The sequence below is a fragment of the Suricata suricatta genome, chromosome 12 (genome assembly GCF_006229205.1).
Source record: "Suricata suricatta isolate VVHF042 chromosome 12, meerkat_22Aug2017_6uvM2_HiC, whole genome shotgun sequence".
Classification (NCBI taxonomy): domain Eukaryota; kingdom Metazoa; phylum Chordata; class Mammalia; order Carnivora; family Herpestidae; genus Suricata; species Suricata suricatta.
In genome coordinates, this window is record NC_043711.1 from 68,467,854 (window position 1) to 68,495,689 (window position 27,836).

Below are 27,836 nucleotides of genomic sequence, written 5' to 3' on the forward strand. Positions count from 1 at the left end.
TAAACACTGGATAAAATATTTATTGTGATTTTTTCTCCTGTGACATAAGATTGCTTATTTTTCCCAGCTCTCCAAATGACACAGTTGCTGAACCTCTTTCAGCTGGTCTTGCCTGAAAATAATGAAAGATTAAAGATATTAGAAATAGACAAATATACAGCTTAAATTAAATCCATTAATGCCATTATATATTTTAAATCTCCCACCCTATATAAATAAATAGAAAGTAAATGGAAACATGAACCCACTGAGAAAAGTGATTTGTCTTAATAATATTACCTGTGAATCATGATATTTCCATCCTATCATGTAATAGATTTGATATGTGGCAGGTACTGAACCATCCTCATTTCCATACATTTCTATAAAAACAAGTAATAGTTAGGATCTGAAAAAATGGAAGTAGGAAAAAAAAATGCTGAATGAAAGGTCAAGTCCTTCAAAGAGAAATGGATACTGAGATACTGGGAGGACTCCGAAAATGCTTCATGTGAAAAATACTCAACACTGAGAAGCTGACAGCTATGAATACCGTAAGGGCTGTTTGGAAAGAGGCTATGGAACTGCAGGATTTGTGTTCTAAAAGGAAGGACAAGAAATCTAATGATGCCTTTACAGGAAAAGAAAAAGAACTGGAAATTCGAAGGGGCAAACATGGCGCGGCACGAGCTCCTCAGTGAGGCACGGGTAGAAAGGATGCTCAGCCCCCTTACCTCCGTACACTGCCGCAGCCGCCAGCATCGTGTCTCGGTGCAGCAGGGCTTTTCTATTCCAAGCACAGTTACTCTCACCCATACCTAAAAATACACTACAGACAGTTTTAGATAATACTGCCAAAAGTCTGAGCCGCTCAAAACACACACCTCTTCTTATCCAACACTACACCCATCCCCATTCTTGAAAACAGACTATAGCTCAGCTTCTTAGTGACTCTAAGGCCAAGCTACTTAAGCTTCCGGATAGTAAAACCAGTGAAGAAGTCAAATTTCAGGAGGCAGGCCCCATAAGCATGCATTCCTTGCCAGCAGTGGTCTGAAGCAGGCCAGCTGGGCAGGAAGAAGGCAACCGGCCTTCCAGGTGAGTCATCAGGAGCTGGCAAGGACCTTTTCAAGGACGCCACATCTTATGCCCCTTTCAGCTGCTCTTCTGAGGCGGAGAGGGCACTCCTACATTAGCTCACTCATCCTAAGCCACAGACGTCTGCCTGACCGTGAAACTTCGGAGAGGGCTTTGAGACTCATTAGATCGTACCAGAACTACGAGGTGTTTTCAGATTTTACAATATTTTATTAATCTCAGGTTAGGAAAGATTTATATGCATTCTTTTCAGGGGCACTTTTCTTAATGTTTTAAAATTTTGATTTCTTTCCTTCAGGTTGATAGCTAAAAGCTAGGATTAATACCCTTCTACTGTTCATTAACAATTAATGTTGTGTATCTCATTTTTATGCACATATTTAAACAAAATTACTTTGAAAGGCCACATTTTAAACTAGTCTACAAAATCAAAACAAATTTCAAAAGTAAAAATCCTTTATATTTATTTTCTATATATTACACAAAGATCAATTCTTACTTTGGTTTTTCTACTTTCACAGAATAAACCAATAAAATTCCCAATATCAGTTGTTCTTTAGAAGTTTAAAAATAATCTTCAAAGTCTACAATGGCCTTATTAAAAACAATCAACATATCAGCTGTAATAGGTGAACCTTTCTCTTCTCTCCAATCCCAAAAAGTTCCTACTATTTCTTAAAGTAATGAATCTCCAACACCAAAAGCAATGTCCAGTGTCCTGTGAGTACAATGGCCCCAATTCATGAAGAACAGCAGACATACAACCTAACACAGTAATCATCACAAAGCAAAAGATGGATCCCACTCTGTCACAAAGCAGCTAGATGACCTTAGACCAAGTGTGTTGGGTCCTCAAGGTAGCCAGACTAGATCTCTAAAGGCTTCTAGGGCTAACATTACAGACCCATTACGTAACCTAATTTTAAAACATTCTCCTACATTGTGAGTATTGGCCAGATCAAGTGAACAGAGGAAACTGGGGGTCGGAGTGGGAGGATCTATTGCTATTGATGGCTATGTTGCTTTTATTTCTGTTCACCTTCTCAGTGCCGTGACTTATTACACATTAGCTATAAGCAATACCAGTGGAAGTCAGGTTTAAATTATTTAATGTAAATAATATACTATGAGAGAGGGGCCAAGGGAGGGGGAAAATACTTAATTTGCTAAAAATTCTAAAATGTCTTCTAAATAATTGGTATTACAGACACTAAGATTATTAGGCACAATGTTCTCATAAGGAAATTCGAGAGCACTACTGTGTAACAGTAATTCTGCTGCCGAAGCACTGCACCCTTGCCTCACAAGAGAAGCACACCACCATACCCACCCTACCATCTCCTCCCAGGAGCAGGTCAGTGATGGGGGGGGGTAGAAAGTCTAGACTTTAAGATCATAACCCCAGTTCTGAGCCTTAAGGAATCTGGGGCAAAGTCACTTAACTCTAATTAAACTCAGTTTTATCATCCTCAAAATGGAATGCTAACACTTCATAATGCATCATGGTAGATCACCTGGGAAACACTTTAACGGACTTCTGACCAGCTCTGGGCTTTGGGATAACATAAAAATCCAGGAAGCAGGTAAGTGTTTAAGACTCTCACAGTGTTTTTAAGGTTAAGTTCCATTGCTTGCATAGAAATCTAATTTATTATGCTTTAGGAGGAACAATACTGAGTATTGTCTTAAAAAACACAACAACGAAAAACTGAACTTACCTTAAAACCACTGTGAAAGCCTCCAAAACTTTTCATGCATTCATCAGCTGATAACACAAGTTGTTTTGTAAAATTAGGTCAACATTCTGGACTTTTTTCTGTGAATTAATAATAATGGCAGCTTAAATGAGAACACTACAACCATCAAGAAAAAGTGTAACAATATAAAATACCCGAAACAAATTTGAAGGTAACACTGTCTTCCAGTAGGCAAAGTAGTACACCTGGAAGTAGTCACCAAGCTCTTCCCCTCCTCCCTTCATCCCTGGACCACTCTCCTTCCCATCTCAGCTGCCTCTAACCCTTTGAAGGCAGAGTGGTTGAGATTTTGGGATCTGAGTTAGGCTTCTACACTGGACCTAAATCCTGGCTCTATCTCTTACGTCACCTGGGGCAAGTTATTTCTCATGTGTAACACGAGAGATGAACCATGCTAGCTCTAGTCTTACCTTCCTCATAAAGTATACCTTATAAACAATGCTGGAGGGTGAGCTTTTTAAATTTTTTAATGTTTATTTTTGAGAGAGAGAGAAAGAGGGAGGGTGAAGGGCAGAGAGAGAGAGACAGAATTTGAAGCAGTCTCCAGGCTCAGAGCTGTTAGTACAGAACCTTACATGGGGCTCAAACTCGCAGACTGTGAGATCGTGACCTGGGCCGAAGTTGGATGCTGAACCGACTGAGCCCCAGGCACCCATGGAGGCACCCATGGAGGGTGAGCTTTTTAACAAACTGATCTGATGGTCTCTCCTCTACATAAATTCTCCACACACACTACCAAGCTCACTTGATAAAATCTAGAAGCCTCTGGTGGACTGTTCCACATCATTTCTATCATTTCTCCATTCTACGTATTCAAGCAATACAGAATTACTGTGGAGTCTCTTAATTAGGAAAGTGAAAGAAGTGTGTATCCTCTTACATCTCCATGATTTTACACAGACCATTTCCGTGGCCTGGAAAGCAATGCCCCAGATGCCCAAACCTGCACCCAATCCACTCTCCTGGCAAACTCGTTTTAGCTTAGGTCCTGCCTATTCTACAAAAGCACCCCTGGGTCCCTAAGCAGATCTGGGGATTCCATTTCTCTGTACTTTAAAACACAATGATCTCATTTTACAGTTAAATGCTTATGTCTGTCTATCTGTCTCTCTACCAGAGCACAAGCTCCCTGAGATAAGGGATTATGTATTTTCATCACTGACTAAATAGCTGGCACATGGTAGATGTTCAATAAATGGTAATAAAATCAAGCAGTTATGGATCATATCTACTTTCTTAAATATCACTTTTACAAGTTATCTTTAGATAATACTTCTTAAACCTCCTAAGGATAAGACACTCAAAGACTAAAACATATGATTTATGTAAAAGACTTTACAGTAAAAATCAAAGAAGCACTGAAAAAGCCTCTTAAGGTAAATATTAGGCAAGAGGTCCTCAAAATATAGGACCTATTTAAAACTAAAATCCTTGAGGGAAGTGAGGACAATCAACTGGGTAGCAGCATCAGGCAACCTTCTGAGAAGGCTGGAAATGTTCTAGTCCTTGTCTGGGTAGTGATTAAAAATACAGGTAACTATATAATTAAGATTAATTTTACTATTAATTTTACTTCAATGAAAAAAAAATGCACACAGATCAAGTATTGGACTTTGGATTACAGATCCAGTGTGACCACGAACACGATACTTAACTTCGCAATGTCTCCATTTGCCAATCTGTAAAATTAGGATATGAGAAATCCTCACAAAATTGCACCCAGCACAGAATAAGTTCTGTATTTTTAAATCAGTGGGCAGTAACCTTTTCCAAGTGATACATCTAATTTCTAGTCTCTTTCTTGCTTCTCTCTTGAAATGAATCATAAGCACAGCATTTATTATATAGCAGAATAAAAATAAATGCTGCATTTGAGAAATATTTTTATCGTTAGAATCTGAATGATACATCATCAGCCCATCACCACCTCTCTCAAGCTTTTGGATGAAGAGCCCAATGATTACATCATGGAGAGCCAAGTGCTTGGGAGGGAATGTGTGATTCGTTACTGGTCCCGTCATCTGAGGCATGCATGCTATAGGCTACCAATCCTTTGAATTATAAAGAAAAGTGACTCTAATAGTTAAGTTTTCAGCTACGTATCTTTCCCCTTGTAAAGCCAATAGAAGTACCATTCCCAGAGGAGGCTGGCTGATGGGTAAAATGGACAGTGTTACAAATGGGTAGATGAAAGAAGTAGTACAGTGAGGTAAGAGAATGCCAGAGCAAGAGTCTGGCACCTAATTCCGCCACTAACAGACAAGTGTCCACCTGGGCCTAATCCTCCCTTATAATCTACGGATACACTAGTTAGCAGAGGACTCCTGAGAACTGCAACAGCATGTAAGAAAAACTACAAACCTGTAAACAATTGCAAGCTACTTATCCTTACAATTCTCTTGCTTAAATCATCTTCTCATTTTTCAGGATCAGATTAAGGTTCCCTAGGTAAACACAGTTCTGGTTTCAAAGAACATACTTTTAATCACTTCAGCTTCTCTCATTCATCAAAACTGCCTATGCCATTTGTGTAATAAGAAGCCAAAGCTCACAATTTCTTAGGCAAGTTCAAACTCTCCTTAGAGGAAATCAGTTCTGCAGAAGCCCCCTCAGTGGCAGCTATGGAGGTCTGCACACCTTACCTATTTCAGGATGTGGAGATAGGGTCTGTATCCTTGTTGCTCCTCAAAGCCATTACCTCTCTAACTTGTTAAAAACCATTGGGCTCCTGAGAACTACACGATTTGGCTGTCCCCCTTTCCCACTCTGGCTTGCAGTCAGACACAGACGTCAGATTCCCAGACCCTCTCCTCAATCATCGGAGGCTTTGGCACCTGACTCAGCTCCCGTCTGTACCCCAAGTACTGCCACGACCCTGGGTGACTGCTGTGTTAATAATCACCAGTACCACGGTCTCTAAGATATTTTAGTCCTCCCTCTCTCTGCCAATGGTTCTCCATTTCCCTGCCTCTGTCATCACATCTGTAACATGTCTGGACATGTCCCTCTTCTACAGTCATTGTACGTTAGGTTCCTAAAGGATCAGCATCTGGCTGTGTTCTCTTCTCACTTCATGGCCTCATTCCAGGAAATTGCTTCAAATATCACCAATACACAAATGACTCTTGATATTTTAACCAGGCAATTGCCTCCTCTAAATGACATACCCATACACCCAACCACCTATTTGACATCTCCTCTTAGATGTTTCACAAGCACTTCAAACCCAAAATAGTCAGGTGTGAACTCAAGAAGTGCTCCTGCCCATACTTGGTCTTCTACTGTTTCCTCTATCAAGGAAGGCGCACCATCTACCTGGTTGTGTGAGCCAAAAATTCAGCAGTTGTGTCTGAAATAGCTCTCTCCACTCACCCAGATGTAATCCATCAGCAAGGACTGTCAAATTTACCTCCTAAATTATCTCTAGAATCCATTTACTTCTCTCCATCGCCACGGCTACCACCTTAGTCCAAAACACCATCATTTCTTTTTTTTTTTTCTTTTCTTTTTAATGTTTATTTATTGGGGGGGGAGGGGGATAGGAGGGGCAGAAAGAGGGAGAGAGAGAACCTCAAGCAGGCTCCATGCTGTCAGCTCACAAACCATGAGATCATGACCTGAGCCAAAATCAAGAGTCAGACGCTTAGTCTACTGAGCCACCCAGGTGCCCCCACCATCATTTCTCAGTAAGCTTTATAGCAATGAATCCCTCCCAACTAGGATATGCCAATCTACTTTTTTCAAAATGCAAATCTGGTAACATGACTTCCCTTTAACTCCCCTCCATTAAAATGCCTAAAGCAGCATTTTAAGATAAAGACAAATCATCTCAACAGGGATTGTAAGGCCCCCATTTACTCACCAATTTCATTATTTAATTCTCTTTTTATTCCCAGTATTCTAGCCAAATGCCCTGCTCTCAGTACTTGCCATGCTCTTTCTCGCCAGAGTCATCGCACATGCTGTTCTCCCCGCCTGTGACTCCCTTCCCTCCCCTTTTCACCTAGTTAACTCATCTTCATCTCCTAGAGCACAATCACCACTTCCTCAGACAAGACTTCATTGACACTCTCAGACAAGGACTTAGTCCTTTTGACAAACCCCACTCCTACACTAACTCAACAACCTGCTTTCTTGTGCCTGGACCTGAGCTGCCAGCTATTGCTGGAGAAAGTCACCGATGTGCTCTACTAGCCGCAGACGTACCCTTCAAGAAAGACCCACCATCCTTTTATAGGCAGTCACAGCACCCTGCACCCCAATTTGTGGTGCTTCCCAGGATTCTAATTTAACATTCATCTTCATGGCAGCTGTGTGATGTTTGCCTCACCCAATTTATTTTATAAGCTCCACGAAGAGTCTGCTTTTTTCTCACCAATGTAATCCTATGGTTAGCCCCTGAGCCCGCCAGAGTCTCCTCTCAAAATATGACTCTCAAATGGAGTCTAAACAGTCTTTAAAGTGCCTTACCTTGTAAATCTTCCATCAATTCAAACATCCCAGGATAGTTAACTTGAATTTCATCAGTATCCTATTTCAAAAGAAAAAGGAATATTCATTTGACATGTATCATTAAAAACCCAGATTTGAAAACAGGACATAGAGATTACCCAGAACAATCTCTCATGGTAAACAGGAATATTCTTTACAATATTCTTCACAGATGTCATCTGATTTATGCTTGTTTTATGAAAATGGCAAATTACAAAATAAATAGTCACAATTCTAAGAGAAATCCATCAAGTGGTTCTAGGTCTCTCCTTGGGAACAACACAGAAAAAGTCTGTTTTGTATCTGCGAACCATCATCCTCTTCAAGTTTTTGAAAACTCTTCCAGGACATTGTAATTTTTTAGAGGGAGAGGTTAGTCCTCTGGGCAAAATTTATAGATTTACAGATCCTTATACACACTTATTACATTGCTCTATACATAGTCAATACCAATCTCTGAAAATGTGACACACTGAACCAAGCCAGAGGGTCATGTCCTAAGATGTTTCCAGTGTACTTCTAGGAATACAGCCATGCCACACTGGCTCACTTGGGAGACGGGCACACTGCTGACACAAAGTTTATTTCTCAAATGGACTCTGGGCAATTATGTCCCGTTCTTTCTGAAGCCTGATACAAGAGTTTATAATTGATTGTTACAGAAGCAGAGACCACGGATGTTCCCCAAATATCTGGTGATCGTTGATACTTCCCAGCGCCTGAAAAACACTTTTTTTTCTGGTTAAAGGAAAGGAGAGAGCAAGGTCATAGAGAACTAGTGATCCTTTTCCAAGCCATCCCTTTCGCTGTGGTAATCTGAGAAGACGCAAGAGCCAGACGGAACAACCATAGGATAGAGATGGGCTCCCCAATCAGCCTGGGGCTGTGACGTGATAAAAGTCTCTATTAAGCACAGAGATATAGGATTTGTATATATTGGGAACTAGCCCCAAAATATAGGATACTTTTTTTTTTTCAAGTTTGGTATCATAATGCAGCATATATCTGAAACTTGAACTTATTTGCACTAATCACTTTGGAGTGTCTAGATCTTTATGTTTTGTCACTCTATTTAATGTATTAATTATCCCTCCCAATTTTGGACTTTGACAGAATTAAGAACAAAGCCCCAAAAAACACTTATCAAAAACATTTATTCTAGTTCCTAGAGAAATGCAAAACAAAATAACTATATTTCTTTTTAACCTTAGAGATACAAAACAAAATACAAGCAAGGGTTTGCATATACCGTTGACGGGACATATAAACTGATGCTACTTTTTTTTGGAGAGTCATTTGACTCTGTCTATCAAAATTTTAATGTACAGATTCTTTGACCCAGCAATTCCATTGCCAGAAATTAAGCTGACACATATGCCGAGATTATGTGAAAGGAAATTCACTGCAGCATTGTTTGAAATAGCAACAAAACAAAACAAACTGGAAACAATCTAAAAGTCTATTAATAGAGAACTGGTTATATAAATTGTATCTATTTAATGAAATACTATACAGCTAGTAAAAAATGTAAAAAAAATGTAACAGTGTATATTTTACTTTTTTAAAATGTTTGTTTATTTTTGAGAAACAGAGGCAGTGTGTGAACTGGGGGGAGAGTGGGTAGGCAGAGACACAGGGAGATACAGAATCTGAAGCTGGCTCCAGGCTCAGAGCTATTGGCACAGAGCCCGATGTGGGGCTCAAACTCACAAACCATGAGATCATAAACTGAGCCGAAGTCTGGACACTTAACTGACTGAGCCACCCAGACACCCCAACAGAGCATATATATTGTTGCATATGTAGGTTTAAATGATATAACTGCATTGTGGCCTATGGTTTAACATTGTTCAGAAGGGGTATACAAGACAACAAAGATCAATTTTGGGGTGAGTGACCAAGTATCAGAAGCCAGGAGGAGACTTCTTTTCACTTTAGACTTTCTCTGTTTATCTCACTCTATTTATACATTTTTTTATTTCCTTTTTCTTGCTAACATATGCATGATCATAAGGGTAGTCAATTTCTTCTCTATATTTTTTAAAAGAGATCACAAGATTAAAAACAAAATTCCTTCTAGCCTGATACCTAGCCATTAAGCAACATCCTTTGAAAATAATCTTTTGAAGAAACTAAAAGCATTATCTGCATCTCAATCAAAAAAATACAATAGCTTTGTCAAAGTCTTTTGTCAAAGTCAAATTAAGATGGACCATATCTGTAGTTTTCTCTTAATATATTATTATAATATATTAAACTGGCAACTCTATTTTAAAGGGAAATGAGCTTCATTCAGAATGTGAACTCTGAAAATAATTCACTAAGAAAGTCATATAAATGTAAACAGGCAATATTGATTTAACCTGAAAATAAACATCCATCACAGTGTAAAGTGTAAAAATAATATACCTAATGTTGTATGCAATATAAACCTGTGCAGCTGATTATATAAAAGTTTTGGGGGATGGGATTTTTAGACAATAAATTATGATATATAATTATATATAATTATTATATATAATAAATTATGATATATGATTAATATAGCACATTAGAGACAGTGTATAGGTCTCAAGGAATAAATCTGGATAATTTATTATTAAATCAGCAAGTCCCTTAATTTTATAAACCATAAAGAAGATTCCACGTGAATATTTTTGTCTTATCTTAGTGTTTGAGTTATTCAGCTCACTTTTTTAGAGAAGAATAGATTTCCTAATTAACAGAAATGTGGGATTTTAAATGCTTTAATGTCAGGTTAAACATTTTTAGTAGAAATCTAAAATTTAGTTTCCATTTCTAATATGATTAATGATAGATATAAGCTACATAACAAAAACTCTCTAAGGTCCTCAATAATTTTAAGTGTTTAGCAAGATCCTAAGACCAAAATTTTGAAAACTGTTACTCTCAGGAAAGAGCTAAGATTTGGGAGATTAAGGGCAAATGACAGGCTAATGTATAAAATGTATGTGTTGTTACTTACATAATTAAAAAACACTGAAAACCATACAGTGATTCCTCTATGTACAATTGCCTGCGTTTGCCAATATTTGCTTTAATTACAAAGCAGAACCCTCACCATGAGGCAGAACTTCTGCATTTCCAGCTGCCAATATCTTAGAATGCCGTTTCTGCTGATTCAGGCCATTAACGGCTTACAAAACACACAGCTGTACAGCTGTGAAATCCTGAAAGTTGCTGTCATTTTCTAGCCTACTGTCTCTCCCCTTCCCTTGAAGCCCCTTTCCAACTTCAGAGACCCTACAGGTCTAATGCCCTGTGCCTTCTGTCAAAACAAGGAAGGATAGGACAATCTATTCTTGGTTGGTTTACTTTATGAAAAATATTCACATTAAATCTCCTTACATGGTTATTTCAATCTTAAATCTATCATCAATGAAAAGCCTTCTTTGTCAAGATATTCCTATTTCCTCTATGAAAGAGATATGTCTATCCCTGAGGCATGAGGAAAATCATAGCAAGTCTACTCAATCAGTATCTGGAGGCAGTAATGACATCCTTTAGAATGACTCCGCTAAGGAAAGGAGCTGGAAGGGGGCAACCACTGTCTTTCCAGATTATTCCCTGTTGGAAGCCTTGGACAGCAAAGTGCTAGGGGGATGAGGAGGGAGAGAGGAAGGCAGGAGCAAATATTTACTGAGCATCTACTATGGTCTAGACACTTTACCCCCTTTATCTTAATACTCACACCCAAACTCAGGTGAGAAACATTTAAATTTTTTAAAAAAAATGAATGTCCAGAGATGTGAAGCAAATCTCCCAATTCCCCTATTAAAGGGACAAAGTAAGGAACCAAATTATAGCTGTCAGACACTAATGCCCTGTACCATCACTGTATTGTGTTGACTCCATGTTTCTCCTGACAGCCTACAGGTCCTCTTTCCAGATCTCTCCAGCCCTCATGGAGTATAGTCCTACATCCTCTACCATGGATCATAAATGAACATACCTTTCTTCATTTCTGCCTCGTATGGCACTATTTCAGTAGAGGGCTGGTGAGAAATGTAGTACTGTAAGTGCTCCTGTACCTCCCCTTTTCCCAATCATCTGAAATGCTCTTTCATATTACACATTACTCTGGATCTGAAGATTCTAATGCACTGGAATAGCAGGTCTTAGAAAACAACCTCCATGTTAACTGAGGTTCATTTTTTTTTTTAGCCACTTATTTAGGTAACAAATACTAAAAATGTTATGTTCGTACCTTTGTCAGTCAAGATACGTTTGTACAAACTAAATTTAAAAAGAGAAAAAGATGACAAAACTTTTCCATAATACCATCAATACCTATAGTTTCCTATCTTTAAGATGAGAAGTTCTTTCTGAACTGTGTGATTAATGGGTTAATGAGAAATATTGACTCTCTTGATAGTTACCACAGTCAGTGTATTAAAGCCAGCTCTCCCAAGCAGATGTCCTAGATCATTGACAGCAGTGAAAGGAGAAACATGTGGAGAAAATCCTCCTTCCCTTTCTGTTTCCGCTAACTGTAGTGAACACCGAAGTTCATAGAGTGTGTCGCCTCCAAACATTGCACCAATAAACACTCCATCTGGTTTTAAAACGTAATGAATCTGTAATAAATACAAGACAACAAACTATTCAAAATTTTACACAACAAAATGTTAGAAGGATAAAAATATGTTAAAAGAATAAACATATGGTATCAGAATCAATATTCTTATGATTTCCATTCTTATTTTTGTCAAATAATCAGAAAAATTAATAAATAACATCTAAGGCAACCAGGTCAGAAAGGCACTGCTGTATGATATTACTATAACATAGTATTAATACCTATACTAATAGTTAATAATTAATTGATAGCATTAAGACCTACAAAATATATTCTCTGTTTTCAACTTTTCTAATAGACACAAATTACTTACATAACTATTTTGTTTAAGTTTGTTTATTTATTTTCAGAGAGAGAGAGAGTCCACATGAGTGTGCATAAATGTGGAGGAGGGGCAGAATGGGGGGTGTGAATCCTAAGCAGGCTCAGTGCTGTCACTGCAGAGCCTGATCCCGGGCTCAATCCCTGTGAGATCATGACCTGAGCCAACATCAAGAGTTGGATGCTTAACCAACTAAGCCACTCAGGCACCCCACAAGTTATTTTATAGTCAGAAAAATACTGGGAAAAAATGTTTAAAGTGCAGTGGACTGCAAAAATCACAAACACCTATCTGTGTCCTTTAAATGTCGTTTTGTAACAACTCCCATTAAAAGATGAAGTCTACTCCTCTCCCTAAATCTGGGACAGTCTTGTGACTTGTGGTGGTCAAAAGAATGCAGTGCAAGTGACAGTGTACCAGTGTCACATCAAGGTCTGAAATGGCCTTACAGGAGTCCCTGTGCTGCCACCATGTTGTGAACAAGCCTGAGTGAGCTGCCTGGTAAGGGGTAAGCAGAAATCAGTCAGGCGTCCCAGCCAAAGCCATTCTCGACCAGCCAGATTCAGGACAATCTGGCAGCAGATCACAGACACATGTGAGCCAGGCCAGACCCAGAAGAATTCCCTAACTAAAGCCAAACCAAATTCACAACCCACAAAATCATGAACTAAGTAAACTGTTGTTTTAAATCATTAAGTTGGAGTGGTCTGTTATGCAAAAAAATCTAATTTAAACAGAAACTATCATGATTCACAGCATTAACCTAATCAAATATTAGTTTCCTGTAAGGAGAAGTAACTTATTTCCCAGCTTTAAAACAAAAACAATTTTTAATTGATAACTTAAGCAAAACAGTGGTTGGAATGGATTCCAGAATCACAAATGTTTACTCACTGGCTCTCTTCTTAGAATTACCATCCGTAAATAGATTTGACTCTGACTATTCTCAACAGTGAGGAACGTTACAGGAAAGGATTGATTCTGAAGTAAATCCCAAATCATAGTAGGCTCTGCTAATCAAAGTATCCATCTTAAATTTATATTTAACATATCATGAAACAATAAAAAAAACAGTATGTAAGTAAACCAACTGTAAAATCTTTGCGTTCTTCCCCTCTGTCCCTTTGGTGTTGCTTTGTTCTCTTGTCACCTAGCAAGTACCAGAGTCACTCCTCAGCTCTTTGCAGCTTCTCCCTACTACAGAGGGCTTATCAATTCCCATGGATTTCACAAGGATGACTTCCCAATCACTATCTTTAGCCTGGATATCTTCCCTGAACACTAAACTCATTTCCGTCTCCCTGTGCCATGGACATTTGTATCTTGGCACTCACTCTCCCAACACAACCAACACACACATAACACTTATTCTCAAACCCATTCCCCTCTCCAATTGCCATATCTCTGTCAATTACTATTTTCCATTCTCTTCATCTGATCATTACCATTCTTTCCCAGGCATCCAGATTCAAAACTTTAAGGTGAGCTTGGACTCCTCCCTGTCTTTGATCTTCAGATCCAACCAGCCAAATGGTTGACTCTTCCTTTATAGGAGTCCCAAATACTCTCTCTTCCTGTTAATTCCTGCCACTGCCACCAAGCTTTAGTTTCTCTCATGCCTGGATGATAGACACAGTCTCTTTAATTGAACCAACTTCTGACATCAGTTTTCCAACTAGCAAAATGAAAACATCTTACAGAGTCATTTATTTAACACATATAAAACAAGGCACACTGATAGGCAAAGAGTGTGTGCTTATGATATGGAAGTTATCTTGCCCATCAGCTTTTTTAATTATGTTACTTTCCTCTTCAAAATTCTCTACAAAATTGTGCTCTTTAACTGCACAAAAAATGGAACCTAAAGTCCTCAATCTGTTACCTAAGTCTTCCTAAATCTGTTCCCAACGTACTTCATTTCCCAGTGCTATCTTAATCTCCAAATAGGGTCCCTCTCTGTCCTTTCATGCTCGTGAGGCTCTTCTGCCTCCCCCCATCCTGTGATTCTGACTTCCCACTCCAAATATGACCTATCCTCTAAGGTCTTGCTCAAGTAATTCCCTTTTCATGAAGCTTTCCCAGGCCACTCAATGGCCCAGTGATTTCCCTCCTCTAAGCACAATGCTCTTTACCTACTCCTCACCAGTGCACTGACAAATGCCAACCAACAAGTGTACTTCACACTCTGTAAGTAAAAGGTGTAGGGAAGATACAAATATAAACAAATAGGTTCCTACCCACAAAAAATTTATAGACAATTAAGAAAAGGAACCCACACAGAAAATGTGTTGTCAATACTGTTCCAAGTTATTTTGGACAATATATAAGCTTTCATACATATTTAAAACATCTCCATAATTAAATTTCTTGAATTCCTAGGCAAAGAGGTGTCACGCAATGTACTTCTGTATTCTATTCTATTCTATTCTATTCTGAGAGAGAGGAAGAGAGAGCATGAGCAGGGGAGGGGCAGAGAAACAGGGGGAGAGAGAGAATCCCAAGCAGGCTCTATACTGTCAGCCCAGAGCCCGACATGGGGCTTGATTTCACAAACTGTGAGATCACAACCTAAGCAGAAACCAGGAGTCAGACGCTTACACAACTGAGACACCCAGGTACCCCCAATGTACTTCTTAATATGCCAAAAAGTATCAAATGTATTTGGCCCATAGAATATAATAAATACTTGATTTGCTTTCATTTCCAATTGTCTGAAGAATAAAATGGAAAACATCTAGAAGATTCTGGTCAAAACAGAAATATCTAGCAGTTTCTAATAATACCATAGCCTATTTGAGTCAACATTAAGTTTCTTACCTGTTCAAGTGCTCTAGGAAGGTCATTCACCCAGTGTAAACTAGAATATGAAAACATATTTGCTTTAGCTTAATTCATATAATTAGTGTAATTATCATTCATATAAAGAAAAGCCACAAAAAAGGTGTGAATTTTGAAGCCTGAAACTGCATACCAAAATTTACTAATTATTTTCATATGTTTTAAAGTGAAGAATATTCCCAGAAGAAAACTTCCTTGTGTCATGCTAGAAAACTTGACAGTTCTATAAATACTAAAAGTATTTAAAACTTAATTTAGGAAATCTCTTCCATTTTCTTTTGCCCCTATTCACCCTCTCCCAGTGCATGGTGATATGTGATGGCAAGAATCACAGCCTCTGTAGAGTATGGTCATTCTTTCCCGACTGAGGTGGCATCCTCTCATGCTGACTTCCAGGACAGCAATGAATGCTATTTTCAAACCAAACTGTGTTAAGCTCACATTTATCTTTCATAATGCTTTCTGACAATTATTAGACACTTTAAAAATTAAGGTTATACCATATTGTAAGCTCTATCACACTTATGGGGAAACTGGAAACAACAGAATTAGGCACTTGCAAACAACAATCAGAGGAGTTAAAACTCACACACTGACTTCCTGTTCAGAGCTCTTTCCTTTAGACCAATATTCTCTGTAATGTTTTTCATTTCATGTTAGAATGTGAATACTTTTCTAAACTTGTTCAGCATATCTTAAAAAGCCGAGAAGAGATTACAAACTCACTGAAGGAAATAGCAAGAGTGCAACTCTCCCAGTTTGTCTGGGGCTGAGGGATTCCTGGGACATAAGCCTTTTTAGTGCTAACACTGGCAAAGTCTTGGGTGACCGGTCACTCTAAAAACAGCTATCAAAAGGGCTGTGCTGACATGAAGAGCATGTTGAATCTTTGAAAAAAAAATCTGACTATAAAACAAGACGGAAATAAGGTACCACATAGAATATTTTATTTTTGGAGCACCTGGCTGGTTTAGTTGGTGGAGCATTTCACTTTTAATCTCATGGTTGTGAGTTCAAGCCCCATGTTGAGTGTAGAGATAACTTAAAAAAAAGTCTTAAAGAAAAGAATATTTTATTTTCTCTATTAGACTCTGAGTTCCTTGAGGGCAGGATCTCTGTCTGGATTCATTTTTGTATTCCCCCAAAGCATCTAGTTCAGAGCCTAGTATATTATAATCTATTCAGTAGGTGTTTATATATTTAGGTAATAAATGTGGAGGGCCACAGTAGGAAGCACAAATGGAAAAAGATAACCTACAGGACTATATTTCTGTGTGGTAGAAAAACTGAAGTTGAAGGTTTTCCTTATTTGCCAGAGTGAGTTTGTAAGGGTGCTCTAACATTTGAATATTGGAGCCAGTATATTCTTTCCAATTCCTGCCTCCATTAATATCAATACTAAGTAATATATATCAGGGAGGAAAACCCTTCTATCATAGGTCAGCTTTAGCAAACTAAAAAAAGTTGGGGAGATAAAACTTAAGATACTATATTATCTGCACTAGGGAGTATATAATTTATAATTCTTTACCAAAGAAACCTTACGGTTTATAAACCAAGAAAACTTGTTTGTGACTTTTAAAAAGGTATTAAGAATTTACTCCAGGGGTGCCTGGATTGCTCAGTAGGTTGGGTGGCCAACTTTTGATTTCTGCTCAGGTCATGATCTCACTGTGGGATTGAGCCCTCCATTTGCTTCATGCTGACAGCACAGAGCCTACCTGGGATTCTCTCTCCCTCTTCCTCTTTCCCACCTCAAAGTAAATAAACATTAAAAAAAAAAAAAGAATTTACTCCATTAGCAATTTTATTTACCTCATAATATTAAAACTTTATAGCATAAATTATCTATTTAAAACATGCATTTTGAAGAAGTACAAACGGATTACCAACCTTAAGCTGCTAACCACTAGGTTGAATGTATTTTCTCTGAAGGGAAGGAACTCTTCATCAGCTAAAACACTGACAGTAGGGATTTCCATTTCTAAGGCATTTTTCTAGTGATTAATATAAGTTAAAAAAAAAGAAAAGTTCAAAACACATTCATATAGAATTTCAATTACTAATGCAATCATTATGAAATTTAAGTCAATGTTATATTTGGCAGTTTCTATCCTTTCCAAAAAAAACAGAGCAATAAAGAAGTTCAAGAAATGTTTCTTAAATGACATAAAAATTGACTAGTGGGTTGGAAAAACATAAATAGGATCCTATCTCACACCAAAACAAATTACATAAGTCTGAAAGTTTCAGTGGCATAACTGAAGCCATAAGTGTACTAGATGAAAATATGGGTGAATATTTTTATACTCTTAGGTAGAAACATCTTAAGCAAACATGATTCAAAAGCCAGAAACTATAAAGGAAAAGACTAATCTATGTGATGATAAACCAATCAAAAACTTCTAAAAACCCATAAACCATGTAAATCACACACTTTGGGAAATACTTACAACACAGATGATGAAATTAATATCCCCAAAAAACATACTCTTACGAACTCCCCACAATAAGAACATGCTAAGGCAACAATGCAGGTATAGACACATCACAAAATTACAAGTTCACAAATTAAGAAATACCAATAGCCAAAAGACATCAACAGCTATTTGGCTGCATTCATAATCGAAGTGCAAATAAAAATATCAGTTAGATTCTACTTTCTGCCTATCAAACTGACAAAGACAGAAACCATTGGCCCAGTGCTGCCAAATAGGAGAAAAAAGTGTTTTCATATAGTATTATTCTTTCTTTCTAATGGAACCCTGGAGATGTATATCAAAAATTTAAAGATGAACATCAATGAGTTCATAAATTCCACTACTAGAAATTTACTCCCAGGGAGAAAAATAAATCAAATACAAAGGTGCTTTGTATAAAGATTTTCTTTCCCATGTTGGTTATTAGGAAACTAAAAATCAACAGAAATTTAGCCAAATAAATCATGGAATATTCTTATATTAGACTACTCTATAGTCACTTTAAAAGATGGAATTTTTATGTACATATATCATTTATTGAATGATATCCTGTGAAAAATATAGCATGTTATCATTATATCATTTGTATAAAATTATAGAGTTAGCTATACATCTGCAAAGGTGAAGATCAAAATGTTACTAGTGGTTGTCCCTGAATGGAGGAGACAAGGGGTGATATTTTATTCCCTTTTACATTTCCTGTATTGTTTAATTCTTTATATGTGTTATATTTAAAGTCAGAAAAAAACCCAATAAAGCTATTTTCATTTTGAAGGAAATAAAAATACAACCAACAGATCAGAAATCAATAGTGTTAAAAAACTACCTACCAAAGCATTTTCTGCAATGTCTACTTGGAAGAACTTTCCAATGGTTTCCTGCAATGGAATAAAGCTAATTAGATAATACAAAAAACTAACAAAAAGCCCACTAACAAAACAACTGTTGAAATTGCTCAAGGAGAAAGTGATAATTCATAGGTTAATTTTCAGCTTTGTAAGGGTACTTTTCTGAAGTAAAACCAGTACAGTACACAACTAGCTTTAATAACATAGTAAGTAACACATATTTAAATTTAAAGAACCATGCCTATATTTAACGCATTTAACTATATTTAATAAAATATACAACTCAGGTGTGAGTAATCAACAACCTTAGTTTACTCCAAGGGAAGAAGGCTTACACGTGCTGAGAACTGGTCCCCCCCATTCCTGGGCCACATAAGTCCTGGATAGTTTTCCTCCCTTTTCGTTGTTCATTCAAATAGTTCACACAGAGTAAAGAAAAGACTTAATAAACACAGATACTTGGGAGGACAGGGGGTTCATTGATTTCATTTTTCCTGTTTCATCTCTCCTCTCTCCCTTCTAAGAGAAAAGAGCACTGCATCACTTCTTTCCTAGATTAACACTTTCCACTATACTCTTTTCTACAGGATCCTACTCCCTCCATCACCACCTCTATCAAATCTTCCATTTCTGTCTTCTGTGTCCTTTTCCCTGATCTCGAAACAGTCATGAGCCTCCCGATCTGGAAAGATCTCCTCACCTCTACCTACCTTCTGGTTGTTCTGTCTGTAATCTACAACTCTAATTCTCACCAATGTCTTTCTCCTTAATTCTTGATAACCTATTCCCACTCTCACTGCTCATGCTATTTACAAAGATTACCAACAACCTAATCAACTACCACAGTGTGTCTGCTCTCAGTCCTATTTCACTTGACTGGTCTGAAGTCCAGCTCTTTGGTAGTCCTCCCCTCCTCTGTTAAAGAAACTAATCCTTCCCACTTCATGCCCACCCCCTTCTTAAAGAACTTCCTGCCCACAACTTGGAAAGGATACCCTATCATAACCTGGCCACTGCTGACTACCCAAGTGCAACTGGTGTGCAAGTGAATATTTAATTATAGGCTCTCAATAAAAAAGTGCCCAGAGTTGTAGTGTTTGCCAATTTCTGTGGTGTAATTACTCTTCATTCTCCCATCCCTAAGTTGTGGAAGGTTCTTTTCTACACTATTGCCCCAGTGAGTTTATGTTCCTATGGCTTCAGTTGTCACCTCTGACAGGCTTCCAAATAAGAACAATAAGTTCCAAAGTTTCAATAAGTTCCAAATAAGAACACTTTGTCAGACATACCTTGTCTCACTTTATCCTCTTGCTATCCTTTGGAGATAGGTATTACTACTCACATTTTACAGAAACTGAGGTGTTAGGAGATTGAGTAACTGGCCCAAGAATATACAGTCAGCAAGTGACAGAGCTGATTTTGAAATCCCTATCTGTCCAAGTTCAAGGCAATGCTCTTAACCTCAACACCCCAATTCCAGTTCCACAGTTCTAACTACATGTCAGACATTAACACTAATATAGTCAACTGTTACCTCAAACTCAGCAAATCTAAAACAGGAATGCCCTGTGCTCCTCGCCCCACCATACCCCCTGACTTTGTCCAGTCACTGAAGGAAAAACTTCAAAGTTATCTTGCAATATGTATTTAATAAATCTTTATTGTATATTCTAGGTATTGGGAAGTTAGCAGTGACCAAAAATGAGCAAGTCTATGGAGCTTATATTCCAGAGGAGAAGACAGACACCAAATAAACAAACATACATCAGATGCTAATAAGTGCTGTGGAAACAAATAAGGCAAATGCCCAGTGGAGAATGGGACCTTATTTTATAGAATAGTCAGGGAAGTTTCGATGAGGGGTCATCTAAGCAAAGACCTGAAAGAGGTGAGGAAGTAAACCACAGAGATATCTTGGGGAAGAACACGAGAATAACAAGTATAATGAAAAGCCCTGGCTAATTTGAGAGACACTGAGATGGGTAGGGCTGCTGAAAAGTAAGTAAAGAGGGGAAGAAAATGAAGTGAGAGACATGCTAGGCAGCCAGATCACTGAGGGCCTTATGGATTAAGACTGGCTTATTACTGAGTTAGACAAGAAGGCAAAAATTCTGAGCAGATGACTGGCAATGAACTGACCTGTGCTTTAAAAGGATCACTTTGCTGTGAGAATGGACTATTGAGGGCAAAGGTAGAAGCAGGGAGGCCGATAAGGGGGCTATTGCAGTGTAGACCAATATGATAACAGTGAAAGTGGTAAGGGGTAGTAGAGTTAAGGATATATTTTGAAATCCAAGCAAAATTTGCTGATGGATTCAATGTGGAGGGGAGGACACAAGAGGAGTCAATGAGTAAGTTTTCTGGCCTGAGCAACTAGAAGAACAGATTTGACCTGCTGACCACAACTGCTGGGAGTAGCATCAGCTTTGCTGGATGACACAGTCACAGCAAAGAAATGGCAGATGTTTGCACAGTTCCTGCCATGAAGCGAAACTGGTATCTCCTTCTATTATTGGCTCATATTGGGAATGGGACCACTGTTATTGATTAGGCCTCATAATGTTCCAAATCAGAACAATATTCCTCACACAGTTACCCCATAAGAAAAAGCATACTCCTGCCCCTGCATAAGAGATTTTAGATCAAAGCACTGCAGATGTTTGCCAAAAGGTTCTTCTAATGAGTCTAGCAGACCCAAGACATAAGAGGGGCTAAGAACACAAGAGTCATGATTAACTCTGACTTGGAGAAAAAGAGCCTAACTTAGAGATAAGAAACAAACAAGGACCGGACATAAGTTGCTACATATACCTTTGGTAACTGGAGCCACAAATACCCTCCCTTGTGCTGACTTAAGTTATGAGGATGGATAAAAAACTAGAAACCCAGGTGCAAGGCCAACACACACAGGCCGCCATTGTGCTTGCATCAAAGAAACGGCTTTCTCAAGCAACTTGTTAACAAGCATTCTTTCCCTTATGGTTAATGAGCTAGATAAAATAACTCCTAGCCTATCTGTATACAATTTAACCTATGTTTTAATCTTAGCTTTACTAACTTAAATAATATGTATATATCCTGTTTTTACTAAAAACATCCTGTCATTCTCTTGCTTTATAAAATTTACTCAACCTCACTGTAAGTGCATTACAAGACTCAGTTATAACTTGTTAATTAAAAACAAAGTTGTAATTATTGGCAAAAAAACAACCCATACAAAATAAGATAGGTTTGTTACTTTCTTAATCTTGAGGACTGATGCCAAGAATAAATTGGGATGGTTCTACAAAAATACTTCTGTAAAACTTGTTTCTGTACACTTTCAATGATCAAAGCCTCTATCACAAGGAAAATTCTATTTTCTGATGTCATGTTATTGCTTGAGCAATAAAAAAAGACACCATAGCAGACCGAACAGAGATGCCTGCCTGGTGATCAAGAAAGAAACTTGAGGCTCTCTCACTCTTTTTTGCTGACACTATCCATCCTTTCAGGGACTCCTGGACCTGCTGGAGCTGGACTCCAGCATACAACAGTGTTTGGACAGCCTTTCTCATCCCCCTCCCACCACCCTGGCCCAAGTGTATGTTTCTTCGAAGTAGATTTTACACAGAAAGCCCACTTTAATTGGTGTCCAACGCAGTATAATATATACAGGGGTTAAAACAATAGATGGATGTCTTTATGGTATGAATTATAAAGTGCAAAATAAAATGGTATAAGCCTTTAGAGGCTACTTATATATAAACACACAGGAAGATTTCTAATCAAATGATAAAATATTTTTCCCAGCTAAAAAATTAGTTTAATCACATTTTCCAAATGAATGTCAGTCTGATTTTATTGTGAGGTATCAATAACATTTGCACAGAATGGGAATGAAGAGCAACGTATCTTACATAGACTTAAAGAAAGTCTAAGTAGGAGTTACTGTATAAAATGGATTGAAAAGAAAGAAAAACCACTTTAAGGAAAAAATACTTAAGAGGTGACACAAAACAACCACTGGTTTTCCATTAAAAAAAAATTAGCAATTTTGATATCATCAAAGCCTAATTACAATACAAGCTGAATTAAGGAAGACTTTCTATCTGTAGATTAGCCAATTTTATTTCTGAAAGTAAATTAAGTCATTGAATAGACAAACCTTATTCAGATGCTGTGCTATGTAACCTCTTCCACAACCAACATCCAAAGCAAGGGAAAAATTTCTAAAAAGTAGACACAGAAGTTATGCTTTGTCTGTAATAAAACAGTCCATAAAACAATTATTAAGAAGTGATTTTTCTTAAATAAAGACATTAATGAACACAACTTTCAAAAAGTTTTATCATCTGCCTTTTCTGTCTCACCTCACAAGCTATTTCTACCAGAGAACACATTGAAAGAGCAACTCTGTCCGGTACAGACATTCATAGGACCCTAAAGTCAGCCAGTTTTCCATGAGGTTGCTTTATGACGTGGATTCAAAAAACAAACTTAGTATTAAAAACTTAAAAATTTGATAATATATCCAAATAAAGAATGAAAAGAAGCTAATGTACATTAACATGAAAATATCTGCATACTTCTCTGAAACTTACTAATCATCTCTTATTCTCAAATTTATTGAGGCCACAGGACCTAAAATCATCACGTAAAATACTATGAACTATTAATGTTAAGCTAAAAACAAAACAAAACACCAACTAAAGAGTTTTTTTCAATTTGTTAAAAACCTATGTCAAAAATAGAGAACACCAATAGATGACTGGAGAACTGGTATGAGAAAGAACTATTTATTTACATAATGCCAGCTATCTTGACCGTGAACACAGGCAGTGTGACATGGTGAAGTATTACAGTTTCAGGATCAAAAAGATGTAATTTGGAATTTTGGACCAGCAACTTACTGGTTCTGTGACATTAGACAAGTGATTTCATCCTACTGAATCTGTTTCCCCATCTATAAAATGAAAAAGTTACTACCTCCCTCAAGAGAATTTTATGAAACGGTGTATAGAAAGTACCTAGCACATACTGTTGTTCAACAAATGTTGATTATGAGTTGCTATTATTATCACAAATTGTAACAGTATTGAGTGGACCTCAGATACCACTAGTAAGACATTTAATAATCTCTGGGGCTAGTTTTTAAAAATCAACAAAAGATCGGTGTGAATAATATAAACTATACTTTATAACAACAGAACAAAAATGCAAGGACATTTACACTGGTATTTTTTTTTGGACTGGTATTTTTAATAATTTAATTCTAAAGAGTTAATGTTAGTTTAAGACATGCTTTTAGCCATAATCACAGGTCTCTCTGTAAACTATGTTTTGCTCAGTACTAAGATATAAAAAGACTACAAAATCCATTCTGATTTAGAAAACTCAGTGTTTTATTTTTAATAAATGGCCTAAAATCCAAGCAAATGTAGAGAAATAGCTATTTGTTTGAGACCCTTAAAAAATGGATCCTAATAAAACAGATGAAATGAGGGTAATTAATTGTAAGAATGAAGCATTTTTTTACCTTATGAAATTAATTCACCCTAAGTTTCTAAGTAGCAAGGATATCTCTAAAAATTGGCTATGTTTTTGATTTTATAAAATTCCTTTTATAGACAAATGTAATAAATTCATTCCGTGTTGGTGTAATTTAACGATGTCTTTTAAAAAGATCACAAAAGGTGATCTGCTAACACCACAGAGCAATTCTACAGTAAAGCCATTACTTAACCATCATTTATGTGGTTCTTGCCATACAGCCGTAAACTTGAATCTGTGAAATTTTTGTTATGCATAATATACAGCAATGAATTCATCACAGTTTTAACACTACTTCATGAAAGTGTTCTCTTCTCAAATCTGCCTCTGTATAATTGTCATAGAACCTAACTGCCATTAAGAACAGTTAAAATAGTCAAAGTCTCATATAACCTGATTGGGGAACAAATTTAGGCAGACTCTCTCATTCACTTAGATACTAAAAGATTCTGTTGTCAATTTTAGTTAAACATTCCAAGCTAGGTTTTAGTAAATCTTAAAAATTCACGTGTTCAATTCTTTATCCCCACTTTTAGAGCAATGTTTTCACTAGTGGCTTTTGGTAGGATGAAAATGGATCAGTCATTCAGGCTCAAAGAGAAGCTAGGAATTGTGCTACCTTTTTTTTTTTTTTTTTTGGGGGGGGTAAGAATGAAGAAAAAAGAACACTTGCTCTCCCATATATAAAAAAAAGAGAGATTTAGAGTGTGTTTAACATCACTAATTAGAGTAATAAATTCTTCTAGATTCTGCCACTCCAGACATAAAGCTCTCAGCATTCAATCTCTTGAATCTCCAGTCAAAAATTATATTTTATTATGATAATCATCACTTACCTAGCTATGTCATATACACGGTCTGCAATCCGACTTCCAACCTGAAGGATTACAAGCAGGCAAGATATATATCAACCAAGTAGGGGTAATAGAAAAGCAACACTCTTTTTCTAGTATTTAACAATCCATAGATTACTAATGTTTCAACATGTTGATAAGTACTTCTCTCTATCCCATTTTCAATTTGACCATAAATCATAAATAGGAACATAATATACTAAATTACCCCAGGAAACAGACTGAGGCAAATTACTTCAGAAGTCCATTTAATGAATTCAAGACTAAATATTCATGGATATGGATATGGATATTTGACCTTTACATTCCATGTGCTATAAGATCACAAGCATAAGAAGTAACAGGAGCATAACAGGCACATTACTGTCCACAGAGATTAGCATGAGGCATATGAAAGTGAAAAAATATTATTAGCTGGGGTTTATTACAGATCAATGTATAAGCGATCACTTAAAAACTTATTACTTGAAAACTACTAAGAAAGCCTGTGGAACTACTAAACAGGTAAATTTTCTAAGCAACATGTGCAAATTATAAAGTCAGTCAAACCTGAAGAGACTGTACTTCCTGCTATTCTCCCCAATCCCACCCCAATCTAAAAGAGATCAGAGGGGAGGTGCCTCCTTTTGCTAGGTCATCTGACAGGAGTTAGGTGTGGGAGCCTAATATTCCTCACATTCCACTGTTCCTTCATAAACACCCCAGAATTTTTATTAGGACTTGGAAGTTCAGAACATGTGTGTATTTGCTTTTGGAGGGAGAAAGTGAAAGGAAAGAGGTAGCAGCAGAAGTCTTCTAGAGGAGTCCACTTGGTATATTATTTCACTATGAATACCCTTTGTTTATATTAAAAAGAACTGTCATACACTTTATCTCATTTATTCTAGTCCTGTACATTGACAAGGCTTCGGTCAAGTTGTAATCTACACGCTTTGCCTGGAGAAGAGTGGTTAGAAATATACATCGTCTAAGGAACCCTAAAAAGAAACAGTCAATCATCAGGTCAGGCCAGGCTTGCACAGTTCTGTCAAAAGGAGCTCAAAAACTGTCCCCTGCTTTTCCATATAGTTCAGTTAAGTATAGTATAGAGTTCATTATACTTAACTTCAGTTTTGCTTCATTCCCAAAGAAACCCTAACTTAGGCCTGAACTTGGTCTCTGCATCCAGAGAGCAGAAGCCATTAGTTTCTAGTTACCCAGGGCATAGGAAGAGATCTTTCAAACCAGCACAAATCAGAGACCTTAATTTACCTTAATTAACTTTCTTAAAGCACAAACCAGATCCTATTGCTTCACTGCTTAAAACCATTCAACAGGCTTTCACATTCCTCTAGAGCAGTTGACCAACAGAAAAATAATGAAAGCCATATATGTAATTTTAAATTTTCTAATAGCCACTTTTTTTTTATTTTTTAAAAATGTTTTTATTTATTTTTGAGAGAGAGAGAGAGAGAGAGAGAGAGAGAGAGAGAGAGAGAGAGAGACAGCATGAGCAGAGGAGGGTCAGAGAGAGAAGGAATCACAGGATCTGAAGACAGGCTCCAGGCTCTGAGCTAGCCGTCAGCAAAGAGCCTGACCCGGGGCTCGAACCCATTAATGTGAAATCATGACCTGAGCCGAAGTCGGAGGCTTAACCGAATGAGCCACCCAAGCGCCCCTAGCCACTTTTAAATCGTAAAAGGAAACAGTAGAAATTATTTTTAACATATTCTACGTAACCCAATATATCAAAGCTATAATTTCAACAAGTAACGATAAAAATATTATTTTGCATCTTTTTCAGTCTCTGAAATCCAGTGTATTTTACACTTACAGCACATCTCAGTTGGACTAGCTACATTTCAAGTGCTCAATAGCCACATATGGCCGGAGATTATCATATTGAATGGGCAGCTCGGACAAGAAAACCCGAAGTCCTCATCTCTTACCGCCCTAATAACCCGAGTCCTCTCGGCCTGACCTCCTCTCCCACTCTCTCCTCAACAAGGTCCTTTCTGCCTCAGGAACACCTGTCCTTCTCTTTGATTGTAAGACTATATTCCCTCCAGATCTCAGCTTGCCTCATCATGACATCTCTGCCTGAGCGGCCTTCTCTGACCACCGCAGTCATTATGCCACCTCACTTTAGTACCTCACCTTTGGCTGAAATTACTTCGACAAGGATGAAACCTCCTGAGGGTAGCGGTCTTACTCTGCCCAGGACACACAGGTATATAATTCAAGCACTATTTACTGAGTGAGTGAGTGAGTGAGCGAGTGAGTGAATAGCTTACAAATATCCGGGTCCACCCCTTCAGTGATTTCGGTAGCGGCTCAGACAGACAGGGAGGCTGCTCAAGGTCACACGGCGAGGTGGGGTCTGCTGGGGCCAGGCCGGAGCCCCCGGACTCGGAGCCAGAGCTCGGCGCCGCCCTTCCTCTGCTGCCGCGCGGACTCACCTCCTCCTTCAGGTAGTCAAACTTCATGGGCTCGGGCTGCCGGGCCGCCCAGTTCTTCTGTTTTCTCTTCAAATCCCGGTCGAAGATATTTAGAGCTCTGCGCGAGGGGCTGCCCGGTGGAGAGACGCCGGAAGCGACCTTTCTAAGGCCAAGGTTCTTTGCTGGGATCCCAAGCGCCGAAGGTCTCCACCACCGGTGACTGAGCCCGCGGAGCCGCAACATCTCCTGCGGTAACGCCACTTGCAGGCACATTTATGTTGCTCCTGTGCCACAGCGGCTCCGAAGCTAACGCTACGGGTCGCCGTAGAGGGAACGGGGAAGTCTTTTGGACCAGTTCTCTTGCCGTCCTGGCGGAGCGTCCCGCGGAGGATTGTGGGTCGGGGTCGCACGTGAGTGAGACTCTGCGACTGTTCCCCGGGAGGTGAGTACCGGTTGAATTTCAAAAAGGGCGGTGTAGGGTCCCGAGCTAAACTCCGACAGGGTCTCCTTCCATTCATGAGGGGTTACACCCTTTTTCCTTGCCATTCCGGGCTCGATTTTCAGACTTCCTTCGTCCTCCCCACGGTCCTTTGGAAGGACCGCAGCCCAGTAGCTGCGCC

The 27,836-nt window shown here is 38.1% G+C and overlaps 2 protein-coding genes and 1 long non-coding RNA gene across 10 annotated transcripts in view; 2 read left to right on the forward strand and 1 right to left on the reverse strand.

The window, feature by feature from the left end:
- NDUFAF5 (NADH:ubiquinone oxidoreductase complex assembly factor 5) lies at nt 1–27,592 on the reverse strand. 8 transcript variants are annotated; one of them, XM_029917472.1, is made up of 12 exons: nt 27,238–27,587; nt 24,782–24,822; nt 22,561–22,624; nt 18,396–18,443; nt 16,979–17,082; nt 15,065–15,104; nt 11,726–11,923; nt 7,305–7,365; nt 2,796–2,842; nt 714–797; nt 280–362; nt 21–112 (listed from the first exon to the last, which is right to left on the reverse strand). In XM_029917472.1, exons 1-11 carry the CDS (start codon nt 27,487–27,489, stop codon nt 306–308), a joined length of 996 nt encoding a protein of 331 aa, XP_029773332.1. In that variant the 5' UTR covers nt 27,490–27,587; the 3' UTR covers nt 21–112; nt 280–305. The 8 variants fall into 8 exon arrangements, 5 of the variants coding, with proteins under 5 accessions (XP_029773331.1, XP_029773335.1, XP_029773334.1 ...); XM_029917471.1 differs by lacking the exon at nt 2,796–2,842 and having other exon boundaries at nt 1–112; nt 27,238–27,581; XM_029917475.1 differs by lacking the exons at nt 2,796–2,842; nt 27,238–27,587 and adding an exon at nt 27,073–27,090 and having other exon boundaries at nt 1–112.
- On the forward strand, nt 1,937–20,253 carry LOC115274082. The gene is made up of 3 exons (XR_003901085.1): nt 1,937–2,019; nt 2,285–2,431; nt 20,088–20,253. It is a non-coding gene; the product is annotated as an uncharacterized LOC115274082 (long non-coding RNA).
- The window catches only part of ESF1 (ESF1 nucleolar pre-rRNA processing protein homolog), a 63,555-nt gene continuing 63,239 nt past the window's right edge, over nt 27,521–27,836 (forward strand). The window contains exon 1 of the mRNA XM_029917470.1: nt 27,521–27,658. The gene's annotated coding sequence lies outside the window, so the exon portion shown is untranslated. The remainder of the gene's footprint in view (nt 27,659–27,836) is intronic.